The sequence below is a fragment of the Dryobates pubescens genome, chromosome 10 (assembly GCF_014839835.1).
Source record: "Dryobates pubescens isolate bDryPub1 chromosome 10, bDryPub1.pri, whole genome shotgun sequence".
NCBI lineage: Eukaryota > Metazoa > Chordata > Aves > Piciformes > Picidae > Dryobates > Dryobates pubescens.
The window spans coordinates 23,536,731-23,551,315 of NC_071621.1; the positions used below are offsets into that span (position 1 = coordinate 23,536,731).

General features: G+C 38.9%; 1 protein-coding gene across 4 annotated transcripts in view; it reads right to left on the reverse strand.

The window, feature by feature from the left end:
- Window positions 1-14,585, reverse strand: part of CDK8 (cyclin dependent kinase 8) — an 80,634-nt gene that overhangs the window by 27,446 nt on the left and 38,603 nt on the right. For 3 of the 4 annotated variants that reach the window (XM_054164649.1, XM_054164648.1, XM_054164647.1), the window contains exon 4: window positions 13,356-13,496. In XM_054164649.1, coding sequence (XP_054020624.1) covers window positions 13,356-13,496 — 141 coding nt within the window. Of the gene's footprint in view, window positions 1-13,355; window positions 13,497-14,585 lie in introns of those variants that run through there. The other variant, XM_054164650.1, reaches the window with a different exon arrangement.

Consider the following 14,585-nt stretch of genomic DNA (forward strand, 5'->3'; position numbering starts at 1 on the left):
GCATAAGAAGCATTTCATCAGTAGGCTGGAATATCATTGTTAGTTGAAAAAAATTTTTTTACACACAAGACCATTAATCAGTATTTCAATTCAATAGGGGAATATTTACCAGAAAGCAGTGTAGGGACAGTACTGGTGTTCCTAAAACATGAGCATTTTGAAGACTCCCTGAAAAACATTCAAGAAGACTTCCTGAAAAACACTCAACAAATACCAGAACTCAAGTCCACCATCTGGAGAAAAAAAAAAGCCAACTCCCCAGTTCTGTCTCTATGTGCAACTGATTACATATTAAAAATTTATTTGTAATGAAAAATAAGCAGGCATTAGAAACAGAAGGGAGAAATCTGGACATGCTTCAGTTTAATTTCTTAAATTTCAGTCTAATCATCCAGTGAAAATTCCAAATTATTCAAATCACTTGGGCTGAGCAAGTGAAGAAAAAAAAATGATAAAATCTATTCAGCAGTTTTTGCCTTGTGTCTGAAAACACACTACTTCAAAACCAGCTCCCTTCTTTTGTAATGACAAGTAATCACCTTTAAAAAGTCGTTCCTTTTTGTTCTAAAAGGGGCATATTTACTTTTGCCATCACGCGAAATAATTTGCTCCTGCTGGATGAAGGCAAATGAGAAAGCTGTTATGAACCTAAACCAAATGTGAGGAGTCATGCACCAATGTACAGCTGAATACTTTGGAGACCATCAAAGCAAATTTTCTGACAGCTCTGTACAGTGAAATTTAAGAAAAATTGTTCTTCTCCCCTCCCTCAACACTCCACTTCAGCAGCAGAGGAACAATTCACTCCCATGGAAGAATGGACTCATGACCATAGCACAGCACTGAATCTTATCGTCACCTAGATCTGGCTTTGTCAGACTCCTTGTGTGACTCCTAGACAAATTCTGATCTTTTGCATTTTATCACTACTACTACTGTAGAGAGAACAAAATCCTCACTGAAATATTTTTTAGGTACTTAAAATTTAATCAGAAATACTAAGAATCAGGCTAATTCCAAATAAAGGAGCTAAAAACCACCCAGATGCTATACCAACAGGTTTGTAGATCCACAACGGATCAGCTTCATCCCTCTGCCTGACCTGGCCCACAGTACTGCTCTCTGTTCACCCACACCATAAAGGCTTTGATGATGAAGGCTGCACAATTCACAGGCAGTCTGTTTCACTCATCTCTATTTCAGTCTTTTCCTTTCCTTCTAACTCCACAAATGAAATTGCCTCTTTCCTATACACCAGCAAAAAGGGCAGACAACTACTTCTTCACTGCAAGGACTTCCTACACTTCTAAAGTTCTACAAATCTTTTCAGGCTACCACCTAGATTAAAAGAACTCTCTTCTGCTCAGTGGTCCCTAGTAGGTTGTTTTTTTTCTGGATGTATGATCATTCTTGTTGTTCCCCTCTAGCTCTTCTGCCTTGGTCCACCTATTCTTTTGAATTTGAGTGCTCCAAATTACACACGGCTCCTGCCGAAGCTTCACTGATGCTAAACACAGTAGAGGGATAGTCTTACATGCCTTGCACAGCATGTTCCACTCCATACAATCAGAGGATGGTATCTTCTTGTTTCTCATTGTGAGTCATGTTAAATTTGAACCATGTGTTTTCTGATACTTTTTCCCTACTTAGTAAATAATTGTTCCATTTGAACAAACATTGCAGTCCCACCCTGCTTCTTACCATACTGAAAATGCAGTCATTCAAAGGAGAAACTCAAGACTTTGCAACTCGTTTAATGCAAATGCAAACAACATGACAATGATTCCAACCTATGTCTTGATGAGATATAATTGTATCACAAAAAGGCAGCATTCCTGTTGCTCACAGCAAGTTATTCATAAGAGTGGGAGATGATTACTTACTCAATGTCAACATACTAGATGTCTGGAACTCAGGAGATACTGTCTCATGCTGCAGGAAAGGCATTCTGCTGCTCGGTCCTCTTTCCACTAAGTTCTACTTATCAAAGCAGTGAGGAAAAACAATTGTCTTTTTGGACAGCTTAGCCATTGTGATTTTTGACATTTCTTACTTTCAGCATCGAGCTAGGTCTGTAGGAATTATCGTTCCACATTTTTTTGCTACTAGGCTGTTTCTGAACTCAGTTTTCAAAGGTTGATTTTAACCACAGCATCAACAACTAACCAAATTCCCTTGAATTATCTATGGTATGGTAACGTACATGCTGCCTTCCCTCTCCCTCCATTTATTAACAGTTGGCTGCAGTTCCATATATATTTATGAACAGATTCACCTTGTTAGAAATGTCCATTTTAGTACATGTTTTAAGGCTTTAGTATCATCCTAACCAGGTTCTATTAGGACAATCCCATGGTAAGAGTTTGGCTACTAAACCATAACTGAATAGAGGATTCACAGTGACGGGTTAAGTCACACCACTGACTTTCACTAAATACTAGTATTTGTGCATCATTGATGGTTGTGCCACCAATTTTCAAACCATCCATTCCACTCATTTCTACCTGTGATGAACCAAAATGATTCAAAAAGGTATAACATTGGTTTTAATTTTTAATAAGCAGTGTAGCTTTTAAAGAACAATACCAAGTCAAGTACTCTTAGCCCGAAATTATTTGACCTTTGCAATCATGGCCCCAGCAATGATTCTTGGAAGAGTAATACGTCAAAGTATTATAGTAAACCATACAGGAATGGATTGCACAATCCCACAATCATTAAAAAAATTAATATTCAAATTCTTCAGCTGTATGTCAAGCCAGTGCCTAAGAAGCATGAAACAAGTAAGTACAAAATGTTTCACCATGAAGGCTGTAATTCAGTAACATTAAAAAAAAGGAGAAAAAAGTGTTTTGAAAGGCAACTGTAAGAGCCTGGATGAGCACTTTTGTGACTTAGTGGTGGAAATCTTAATATATTGATGTGGTTTAATGACCTTGCAGTTATGCCCTCAATAAGAAAAACTATGCAGGGAAAACCTACTGAACCTTCAGCTAGCCTTGCAAAATTCTACACGCTATCTCTGAGTCTATGAACCAACAAGATACTTATGTTTCTTAAAGTACATCTGTTTTAACAGTCTTGTTGATCTTCAAGCAATCACATTTGCTTATTACCAAGGTGGGATGCTCCCCTACTGCAATCCAAGGAATTGAAACTGACATTTTTGGTTAAATACAATAATTACATTATTTCCACTTCGAACAAAAGTGATTATGTCAATGCTAAACAGTACTCTAGCACAATGAAAGTGTCAATATAACCACATTCAAATGACAGTATCAGCTCTTTTCTGAGGATAATTTATTTCCTTGAATTCAGAGATGTGCATTCACAATTAAGATAATTTTCATTCTATTCATCAACTGATTTGCAGCTTGAAAATAAATGATTGTGAAAAGACCACTACAAACACCAGTGAAAACACTGGCTTCACAGAACTCAACATGTATTAAAGCTAAACATTAAAGCCATCCTTTTAATTAAAAAAGTTAAAAAAAAAAAAAAGGGAAAAGCACTGGAAATTAAGGAAATGTATTTTAATACACTGTGTTAAATATCATCTTATACAGATCTCAGAGCTGTTAAAAAAAGAGACACCCCTCCCCCCACCCCCAAGCATCTAAATACAATTGTCATTAGAATTACTAGCAACAGCCAAACAAACCCAAAAACCTAAGTTATCAAAGCACACATGCTCAAAAATTTTAAAAGTACAGAAAGTATTTGGATAGGATAGGATACCATATCTATGCCAGGGAGCCCTTCTGCTAGTTACCATCATGATATTTTCCTCTCTGTTTCAGCCTGAGGAAAGCTGTTGGCCTCACTATTGTATTTTTATGCTCTGAACGCACTCCAAGAATTTCTTTTCTCTTGCTGTCACTCAATTACTGCCAATTTGGGGCAATGCAACTTAAAGTCTGTACATTGCCTCATACAGAAGCTTTCTAACACTTTCACTGGAAGGACAAAAAAAATTTATTACACTTTTCAGGCCAACTCTCCCACTGCCTAAAAATGAACATCAGGACATGACCTTCTACACTAAGTCTCCAAGGAAGGAAAGGTGGGTATCGTAAGCAAAAACATGATTTCAGCAGGAAAATCTCACATGTCAAATATCATTAAGACATCCTCCAAAACCGTAATAGCAAACATAATAAATTAAAACAAACAGTCTTGCAGAAACTTATTTCCTGTGGATTTTGCTACACAAGAGATTACTCTGTGCACAGGTCAGGATGTCCATAGGACTGTGGATGCTGTGTACACATCAGAGCAGGATCAAAGGCAAGAGGACAACATGCACAGAAATTGGGCAGTTTTGTTTGGGGTTTTTGTTGATGGTGGGTTTTTTTGCGGTTTTGGTTTCGTTGGTTTGTTTTGTCGGGTTCTTTTAGATGCTGTGCTATTCCAAAGAGAATTCCATCTCCTTTTTCAATTTAGAGTTCTGCCTCATAAGAAAAGATTTTGAATGGGTAATATAACTACTGAGTACCATTTTCACTCACTCATTTTGTTGAAGCAGCTTCCCCAGGTTGCCAGGCATTCAGTTGTGCTGCAATCTCATACTTCGTAATACTTGCATAGAAAAGAAGGAAACTGCCTTATTTACTCCTTGGTTTGTATGCACTTGAGGTAGCCTATGTCATTTTGCTTAACAGCTCTATTCTACCTCCAGTTTTCCTTTAACTAGTACGCCAACTTTCACATCACCCTACTTGTATTAAATAATATAGAACTCTTCCTGTTCTGGATGAAGTAAAACAGAGAAGATGAAAAGCCTACACAATTAATACTATTCACTTTCCACTGGTTGTCTGGGCTTTGTGTTTCCTTGTTTACCTCCTTTGTACACAGAACACACACTACTTGAAAAAAACACCCCAAAGGTGAAGTTTTGGGCCACTCAGAGCAAATCAGATAAAGTCTGGAGTTCAAACAGACCAAGATTTTATACAGGCTTAAGTGTGCCCTTTTTATAAGGTGAATTTTTCACAGGCTACTTTGAAGCTGCTCAGATTTAAAGTTGCTCAAAAGACTGCTTTCTTATCTTTTCAACTTGTCTATATTGTGAGTATAGATCATGCATACAGATCACTGCATTTGCTTTCTATTGCAGGCTATTTCCTGTATTTTGAACGATTTATATTCCTACCTTCCACCGCATTTTACACAGTGATAACTTCACTATAACCTTAACAAGGTATTAAGTACTAAAAAAAACCCAAAACAACAATCCTAAGCTGCAAACTGCATCTAAGTGTCTCTAAAATCATACTCTAGGGTTTCTACTAAACCTTACTAGAGAGTTTTCATTGACTAAGCTTACTTCAAAGGTACATTTATGATCAAAGAACTCCTGGTTCTCCACACCTCTTTCATGTTAAAACTGAAAGTGATGTTGATTCTTTTTCTGTCTCAATAGTACAGTTTGTTACCTTTACAATGGCAATTAGATCTAAAGTTCCTAGAATGCCTTTTCTCTATACAAGTCTTACCTCTACTTGCATTTATGTATCTGCATATGAAAGTTAGACAGTTTACTGCACAGAAATGCATTGAGATGACTGAGCTAACCTGCAAACGGTGAAGGATTACACATTACTCTTTCCAACTCCATAATCAGTATCTGGATATCTTGCAAAGCCAGCACATTAAAAGCCAACCTAGTAACACACAAAAGCCCAAACTTAAAGCTACAGGAAAAAAAAAAAAAAAAAAAAGAAAGCTAGTACAGTCTGCCCACCAGTTAACATATTAGTAGCTCCCAGGTTTCATAAGAGACCTTAAAGATCATCTAGCTTCAAACCACATTGCTCAAGGCCTCATGCAAACCAGCCTTCAACACCTTCATGGAGGGAACATCCATAACCTCCCTGGGCAACCTGTTCCAGTGCCTCACCACCCTTTTCTTCCTAATATCTAGCCTAAAACTACCATCCTCAAGCTTAAAACCATTCTGTCTTGAAATGTCACTACAAGTCCTTGTACAAAAATCCCTTCCCAGCTTTCTTATAGGTTCCCTTCAGGTACTGGAAGGCTGCTATAAGGTCTCCCCAAAGCCTTCTCTTCCAGGCTGAACAGTCCCAGCTCTCTCAGTGCATGCCTGTAATAAGAAGTGCTCCAGCCATCTGATCATCTTTGTGGCCCAGGATACAGTTGGCCTTCTGGGCTGCAATCACTGGCTTGTGTTGACTTTTTAATTAGCTGACACCCCAAGTCCTTTTCCTCAGGACTGCTCTCAAGCCACTCCTTGCCCAGCTTGGGATTTTGTGCTTGGGATTGCCCTGACTCAGGTGTAGGATGTTGAACTCTGCCTTGTTGAACCTTCATGAGGCTAGCATGGGCCCACCTCCCAAGCCTGTCCAAGTCCCTCAGGATGGCATCCCTTCCTTCCAGCATGTCAATTGGGCCACACAGATTTGTATCATCTGCAAACTTGCTGAGGGTGCACTCAATGCCACTGTCCACATCACTGACAAAGATGTTAAACAACACTGGTCCCAGTACTGGCCCTAATTCAGGCAGGACTTCTACTATTAGATAAAAACAGTTTTGGGGTTACAGAAGTGTTTCCTGCCCAAAGCTGGTTACAATTTGATGATCCAATAGAAATACATCTTTCATTCTACAACTATGCAGCTTCCAAAACTTTTGGGGATACGTCACCTTTTTTCCCCTCATGAAAAGAAAGTGGCACCATGTCCTCCCACTCCTTATACTGCTGTCAAGATACATTGCCAAAAAATTCCTCCTTGGTTGCAAACATTTTGTGTTTTACTGCTTTAATCACATTGTTCCTTATTCTGTATGAGCTCTTTGATCTTTCACATTCTTTTAACACACCTGGCTTCCGCTACTGCCCCAGCTTCCCCTCTATCAATTTGTCATGAGCTGGATTTTAGATTTGAAGAAGTAGTAGTGTAATTTTTCATAACAGATCAAATGGTTAAGATATCCACAGAATGACTGAGACTGGAAGGCAGCACTGGAAATCATATGCCAACTTGTTGAGGGTGTGCTGTGTCCCCTTGTCCAGGTTAAACGGCACAGAACCAAGTACCAGCCTTTGGGACAGTCCACCAATGACTGGTGTCCAGCTCAACTTTGTGGCACTGATCGCAGTCCTCTGAGCCCACCTATTTGGCCAGTTTTCAACACACAGTGCACCATTCACTTCACTCACCTGGTCTATACTTCACTAATTTGTCTACAAGGATGTTATGGGATGCAGTGTTGAAAGCCTTTCTCAAGTAATCAACACTCACCGCTCGTCCCTGTTCCAAGCTAGTCACTGAAAGCTTTCAGGTTGGCTAATCACGACTTCCCCTTCATATATCCATGCTGACTGCTCCCAATCACCATCATGTCTTCCAAATGTTTTGAAATGGCCTCCAGGAGGATTTGATCCATCACCTTCCCAGTGATCAAGGCAAGAATGACTGGCATGTAATTTCCCATAGCATCCTCCCTGCCCTTCTTGAAGACTGGAGTGACATTTGCTTTTTCCTCATCACAAATCTCCTCTGATTGCTATGACCTTTCAAAGACAGTGGCCTCAATGATTTGCTTATATGAAGCAAATGATTTTATAGATCCCTACAGGATTCTCCATGGTGAATTCAAAGAGATGCTTTCTGCATCTCTGACTGGAAGGCTGGTGGTACTGCAGCAACAGAATCTGTATTCCTAGCTTCAAATCTGCATTTGTACGAAGTTGACAGACATGGCTCAATGGAAATCCTGACCAAACAGGTCATTGGCAACAACAACTCCCAAAAAGAAAGCAAGCCAAAAGGATTCTCATTCACACAGCAGTTTAAGATAAATAAAAATTAAAAACCCACCTAAAACCTCACACAAAGAAGGCAAGCTTGTTTGGGGTTTTAATAGGGTTGGTTTATTTAAGTCACTGGCATAAGCATCAAATGCATAATCTGATAGCCTCTTCTGACCACTTCTACACTTCAATTACTGGCTTGAAAGTTTGTTCTAAGATCACAAAAAAATTCTCAGAAAAGCAGGAAAGGGAGTAGCCATGCTCCCTGTAAATAGGAGCATTAAAGAACACCAGATAATGTTATTTTACCTATAGAACATTCAGGACTACAGTAAATACAACTCACAGGAAAGCACGTTATTACAGCCTATGCAAGAAAACAAGGTTCCACCAGACACATTGTTCTTTTGTGATCTCATGAAAGCACAGACTTACATCATCAAAAACACCTTGGAAACGAAAATCTTGGGAACTACAACAGCTGGCAACCAAAACAGTGGCTGGGGTGTTTGGCTTTCCCCCACCCCCCTCTTTTGAAAGCAAATCACCAGTAAGTCATTATGATATCTTCTGGGGAAAAAATGCCTCCTATCTTTTTACATACTTCAACAGGGTAGAAAACCACCCTGCTTTTAAAACATGCTGATTTCTTTCTAGTAATGTGCACAGCTTTCCCTACAACTCATTCTTAATTAATTAGGTTCATTCCTTAAAATTACCCTAGTTTTGTAAGCGCTAGAGCAGGACCAAAGGGTATTCTTGTATTTCTGAAGTAATCATTAAATACCGAGGGAGACATGCTTGGATCTAGCGTGGAAAATGGTAAACTGGCAGGGTAAATGTTCCACAAACTTAACTTTGTTTAAAACACATACTTAGTGATTCACAGCCAGAGCCTGCAAAGCAATTAAGATATTGTCTACTGAAAACTACCCTGGCAGTGGCTTCTCCTCATTTATTGTTAAAAGAACATCTTTCATGTTCCTGCTAATCCCAAATCTGGCAGCAGGTATCCTTGGGAAGAGCTCATCTTCCAGAAACCTACATTTCAACTGTATTAAAGCTTGTTCACCTGAAAGCTTATTAAAAAACAGTGCTCATTCCACAGCAAGAGTTTAGCTGAGCTGCACGCTCTGGTAGCACTAGTTCACAAATGGTCACAACCACAGTGATATTGATTCAGACTACCTAGAACGTGGATATTACTGGTAAAGGCTAAAACACTGTCATGCCTTGGCAAGAGATAAGAGGAGGGGAATGAAAAGCAGGAATCCAGCACTGTGTAGCTTATTTCCATACCTGATATATCAAGTGGCAATTCATCTGTTCAGCACCCACTCACACTACGCACAAAAAAATAAGCCAGGGAATTCAGTCTGAAAATTTGGGTACAAAACATGTTCAGAATGTCTCAGCAGCAGTACTACAAGAGCTGTGAGATACCCTTCAGGGTTTTGTTTATTTGGATTTTTGTTTGTTTGTGTTGTGGGGTTTTTTTTCTTTGTTTGCACATTTGTTTTGTGGGGTTTTTAATTTTTGTTTTGGGTTAGGGGTTTTTTTGCCTTTTCAGGGGGAGATGGGGATGGCTTGGGCATCAGGGTAGTGTTGCATTGCTATACCACACGAGCACTTTAGTAACAGATTTTGCATTGAAACTATCTGAACTGGAAACTCGGTCACCACACAAAGCCCATGAAGAGGTGATCCTCTCGTAGATAAGACTGGATCCTGACTGTAGACATGACTACTGCAAACTAGTATTAAATAAAGGTGCACTTCAAAATGCTAACAGGCATGGCAGAAGTTGCTGTACCATGCAAATCATGTGCCCATTACTTGAAGAAACCTTCCAAGCACACTGCAAAGCCCATGCTCTCTTTTCTCTCACTGTTCCGGTTGCAGATTGATGAGAGCAGATCTATGGCAAATTTTCTGCTTACAGTAATTTTTAGCGTGGAATAAGAACTTGGAGTAAAGGAAGAAATACAGTAGCTGAATATCATAAAGTGGGAAAACTGCTAGGAAAAGAAGTCAGCAAAATGCAGTGTGTGTCAAGCATGCTTGATAACTAAATTCAAAACATTATTAAAACCATAATGCGTTTTGTAGTGATTACATGAAGTGTCCTTATTTCCTTCCTGCTACAGTCAGAGCATGAATAAACAATCTGCTTTCAATTGCTTTCAGTCACAAACAAAAAAGCCAAAGACTATGCAAGTCAAATCAGAAATTTTTTTTTTTAAAACTGGCATTTATTTGTTGAAAAACTTTACTGGTATGTTTCAAAGACTTATGGAAAAGCTAACTCCTCAAGCACAAGAGTTAATAAATACAGGAGACAACTAATACAATCAACATCTCCCTTGCTCTGCTGAAAATGGTGAATTTGCTTTTGTGGAACCAGTAAAAGGAAAAAAAAAAGTTAACTATTTAAATAGTTATATTATTGCTAAGACTTGTATTAATTTCCTCCATAGAAGACAAACTAGGACTAGAAAATAACACAGTAGACAATTATTGTCTTCCTGCAGTTTTTGCTGTTTCACACAGAATACATTCACTTAAAACTAGTCTTAATTCCTCCATTCTGCTGTTATGAAGATGAATTTCAGTTTGTGATTTTTAAGTTTTACTGCCTGGCTTGAGGATGCTAGCAAGAAAGGAGTTACTTCATTATATTTTGTTTCTGATTGCAGCAAATCTAAAAAAAAAAAACATCCAAAATATTAATAACCTACCTAAAAGCTCTAACTTCATTAAGAAATCTTTAAAAATACAAAGCCCAAAACCAGCAAACTGCACTTAGGTGGGATATAATTTCCTTCCCAAGAGATGAGCTCTCTTGCCCTTTAAAAAATTGTAATCCTACACCAGAGGTATAGCAAAGAAGAGTTTTTCCTGCCAAAGAACTATATTCTTTAGCTTGCTTACACTTACACTCCTCCACCTCCCCCCAACACCAACACTCTTACAAAACCCAGTATATGAAATGAAAGTAAGCATATTACTTCAGCAACTGTGTGTATCTGTACACACCTAAATCCCAGGAAAACCTTCAGAATTACAGCAACACTAAATAGTTCAAAGAAACACAATAAATCTGACCAACCATCCAGTAAGGAGTTAAAATTGAGGATTTAACCACCAATATTCCTGAAGGCTAATACTACCAGAATGCTAGAACAGAATTAACCAGGTTGGAAGAGACCTTTGAGATCATTCAGTCCAACCTATCATCCAACACTATCTAATCAACTAAACCATGGCACCAAGCGCACCATCCAGTCTCTTCCTAAACACCTCCAGTAATGGTGACTCCACAACCTCCCTGAGCAGCCCATTCCAATGGGCAATCACTCTTTCTATGAAGAGCTTCTTCCTAACATCCAGCCTAAACCTCCCCTGGCACTGCTTGAGACTGTGTCCTCTTGTTGTGGTGCTGGTTGCCCACAGGTAGCCTGGAACAGAAACCCACATCTAAGCACAAGCATTAATGCCAGTTATTTTGCTGGGGATCAGAACATCCATGCTACTGAAGACTCAACTTGCAAGCTTAACCTTGCACCAATACTTCCCTGTCTTGCTAAGATAAAGCACTAGGGAGAATCTCTTCTGTTACTCAGCTTATTCCCAGAGATCCTGATAAAAAGAAGAACACATCTGGCAGGTGAAATTCCTTCCTGTCTGCTGCATGAAACACATGCCTCCAAAATTCAGCTCAAACCAAATGGTTTCAAAACGACAAACCAGAAGGTTTTCAAGGACAAGGCAGCACAGGTGGCCCCTGCACAGCTTTTATAGGATTCTCACCAACATGACTTGACAAGGTTCCAGTGGGAAGACCACTCTCAGTTTCTGCCTCAAGCTTTTGGTCTTCTTGTCAGATTACCAAGAGACACCCAATTGTGAAGGTGGTTTTTCTGCTGGAAGAAAACTTCATGCTGGACTGAGACCACCAACTCATTTCACACAGGTCAGAAAATGACATGCTAATAGTTTTTCCACAGTTGCCAACTTAAAACTGTATTTGAGCTGTAGACCTAGATGTGAAAGGCTCTGTAATAAATTACCAATCTCCTGAGCCATCCAGTTAACACCACGCATGGTTTTCTTTTTAAACTCAATTATGCTTAAGTTCACAAATTATCTGAAACTGTAGAAAGTAAAGCATTAGAAAAATTGAGATATTTGATGACAGGTCAATTGTTTTCTGTAAGCCTCTTAAAAATATACTGAAGAGTAATATTGCAGACAGAACATTAGAGTAAGACCTTTCTTTATTTTTCAAACAAAGTGTATCTAATAAGTTACATGCACTATGCATTTCTACATTGTGTTTTGCTCCACTTGTGACAAATCCACCACAATCTTTTTGACTTTCTCCCTCGGTGCTTATGCTTTTGTTCCATTTCTTAAACAGGGGCAAATTAGAAACAACAGCCATACAATTATTTTTATAAAGGAAAGCTTCATTGGGTTTCATCTCTGAAAATGTTATTTATCAAACATAAACCTTTCCCCATCAGTTTAAATAGAGACTGGCACTCTGTAAAAGCATTTATTTGGCATGAAAAGACAAATAACTAGTCATTGTCTACATCACCAGGAACACTATGAAAGCTACTTCAAGGACAAAAAAAGTGACTCTAGAAGAGGAATAAGGAAGTCAGCCTCACTGCACTGCACAGAGAATACCACTGGTAATACTGACTCATGGGAATTAAAGGTCAAACTAACAATACTCTCATGCACTAATGAAATGTCAGTAATTAAAAACATATGTAGATAGTATCACACTTGGATAGATTTCCCCCCCACCCCCCCTTTTTCAATTTACTTCTAAGAATAAGAGCTACAGACAACTGGGTCAGGAAAAGTACCCAATTTTAAGATGACAGAACCAGCCCAACCAGCTGTGGGCATAGTTCAAACAGGTAAGACTTGGTTAGATGCACCAATTAACAAATCAATAATACTTGCTGGTTAAGAAACACTAACTCAGGCTCAAAATGTTTTGCTTACAACGTAGTTTGGGAAAACATTATTGTATTAGCAGAATACTTAAAAAGTTGGCATGGCTATATTTCTGATATAGATTATAAGTATTAGGAGAAGATAATGACCTCCAAAAAAGTCACTTTCATAAGTAGGACTGAATTTTAGGGAGTTCTTATTTCATTAAGAGTTCTTAATAGCAAATCATCCTCTCCCCCACCTACACACATGCTGTATTTAGTTACTTATCTTGCCTGCAGTGATACTACCACGGGCATTTTCTGTACCTCAACATGCCTGTTATTTAAATATGAACACTTAAAAAAATAGTTTATTTAGAAAAATGAAAGAAAACAGGCATCTGATACACTTTGCTGTCATAAGCATATCAGATCATAGCCAGCTTTTAAAATTCTCTCTACTAATCCAGGCATTTCTGACTGCAGCATAAAAATACATATTTATTAATACATGCCTTCAGCACAAAGAATTGTTTCCCAGCAATCTTTCATAAAAGACAATCCTTGCCCTCACATGTCCTCCCGGTGCTAAAACCCATTGCAGATCCACTTACCAAATCCCTGTGTAACACCCAGTTAGCATGCAGGTAGTGAATACCATCTAGGATCTGATACAACAGTGACTTCACCATTCCCCGAGGTAACTGAACTGGTTTCTTGTTTGCTTTAGAAGCCCTGTGAAACTTGATTATGTGCTGCAAAGGGGAGAAAGAAATAAAAATAAAAGAGTGGAATGTTTTGATCTATGGCATCACACAAAAAGACTGCCAGCAATTCCTTACACAGGAGCTCTTTTTTGAGCTTTCATCATTCATTTTCAAAACTAGAAATGTGCACCTGAAGCACTAGAAAATTAATACTGTATGAGGTAAAGTGATCGCTGTCCCAAGCAAGTGTCTCAAACAGTAACTCTGTTGTGGCTGCGGTTTAACCTTAGTGGGCAGCTAAGCCCCACACAGCCACTCAACACTCTCCCACAGTGGGATAAGGAATACAAAACTGAATACAACTGTCAAAGCAGTTGGAGGTTTAGGGGCAATTGTATTTAGGGGTTCTTTTTGTTAATACAGGCTGATTATCTTGCACCTAACTCCTAAATAATTTTATTTCTAGGTTTTCTCCTAGAGCAATAATGACACTGTAAGCACACAATCCCAGACAGAAATTCTTGCAAACTGTGTTGGGAGTTTCAAACACTTAAATTAGAAGCCCTGACTTATCCCCTCTTTATTTAAAGCACAGTAGTCTGAAAACAAAAGCTATTGGAAGTCAGCCACCAAGCCAGACACAGAAAGAAACTTAATCAATTTTAAGTGTATACACAGGCAATGGCGTTTAGCAACAGCGAGGAGTCCAAAAGGCTATGTTGTCTTAGCACTTGAGTCCCAGGTGACACTAACTTCAATAGCATGAGGTGTGTCACGGCCATGGGAACCACTTCCGTGCTTGTCTCCTTTTGAGAGGAGTGATTTCTAGAACAAACTTTGTGTGCATTCTCTCTTCCATAGCAGTTCACCCTTTTGTGATTATCAATACAGCCCTGGTCTTGCCCATCCAAAACTTGGCACCAAACTTGTATCACATGTTCTTCTCACATTCCTGAACTTCCATATTTCAGGTGTTGATTAGGTACCCAAGTACTCAGACCCCTCTGAGAAACTGCCTTTTCTCCCTTGCTGCAACTCCGTTCCATATAGCCTGGCATCCTACAGTTCAAGTGTCACACTTGGCTTTTGTGGGAGGGCAAGGTGAAAATGGAGCTGCACAAAAGAGAAACACTGATG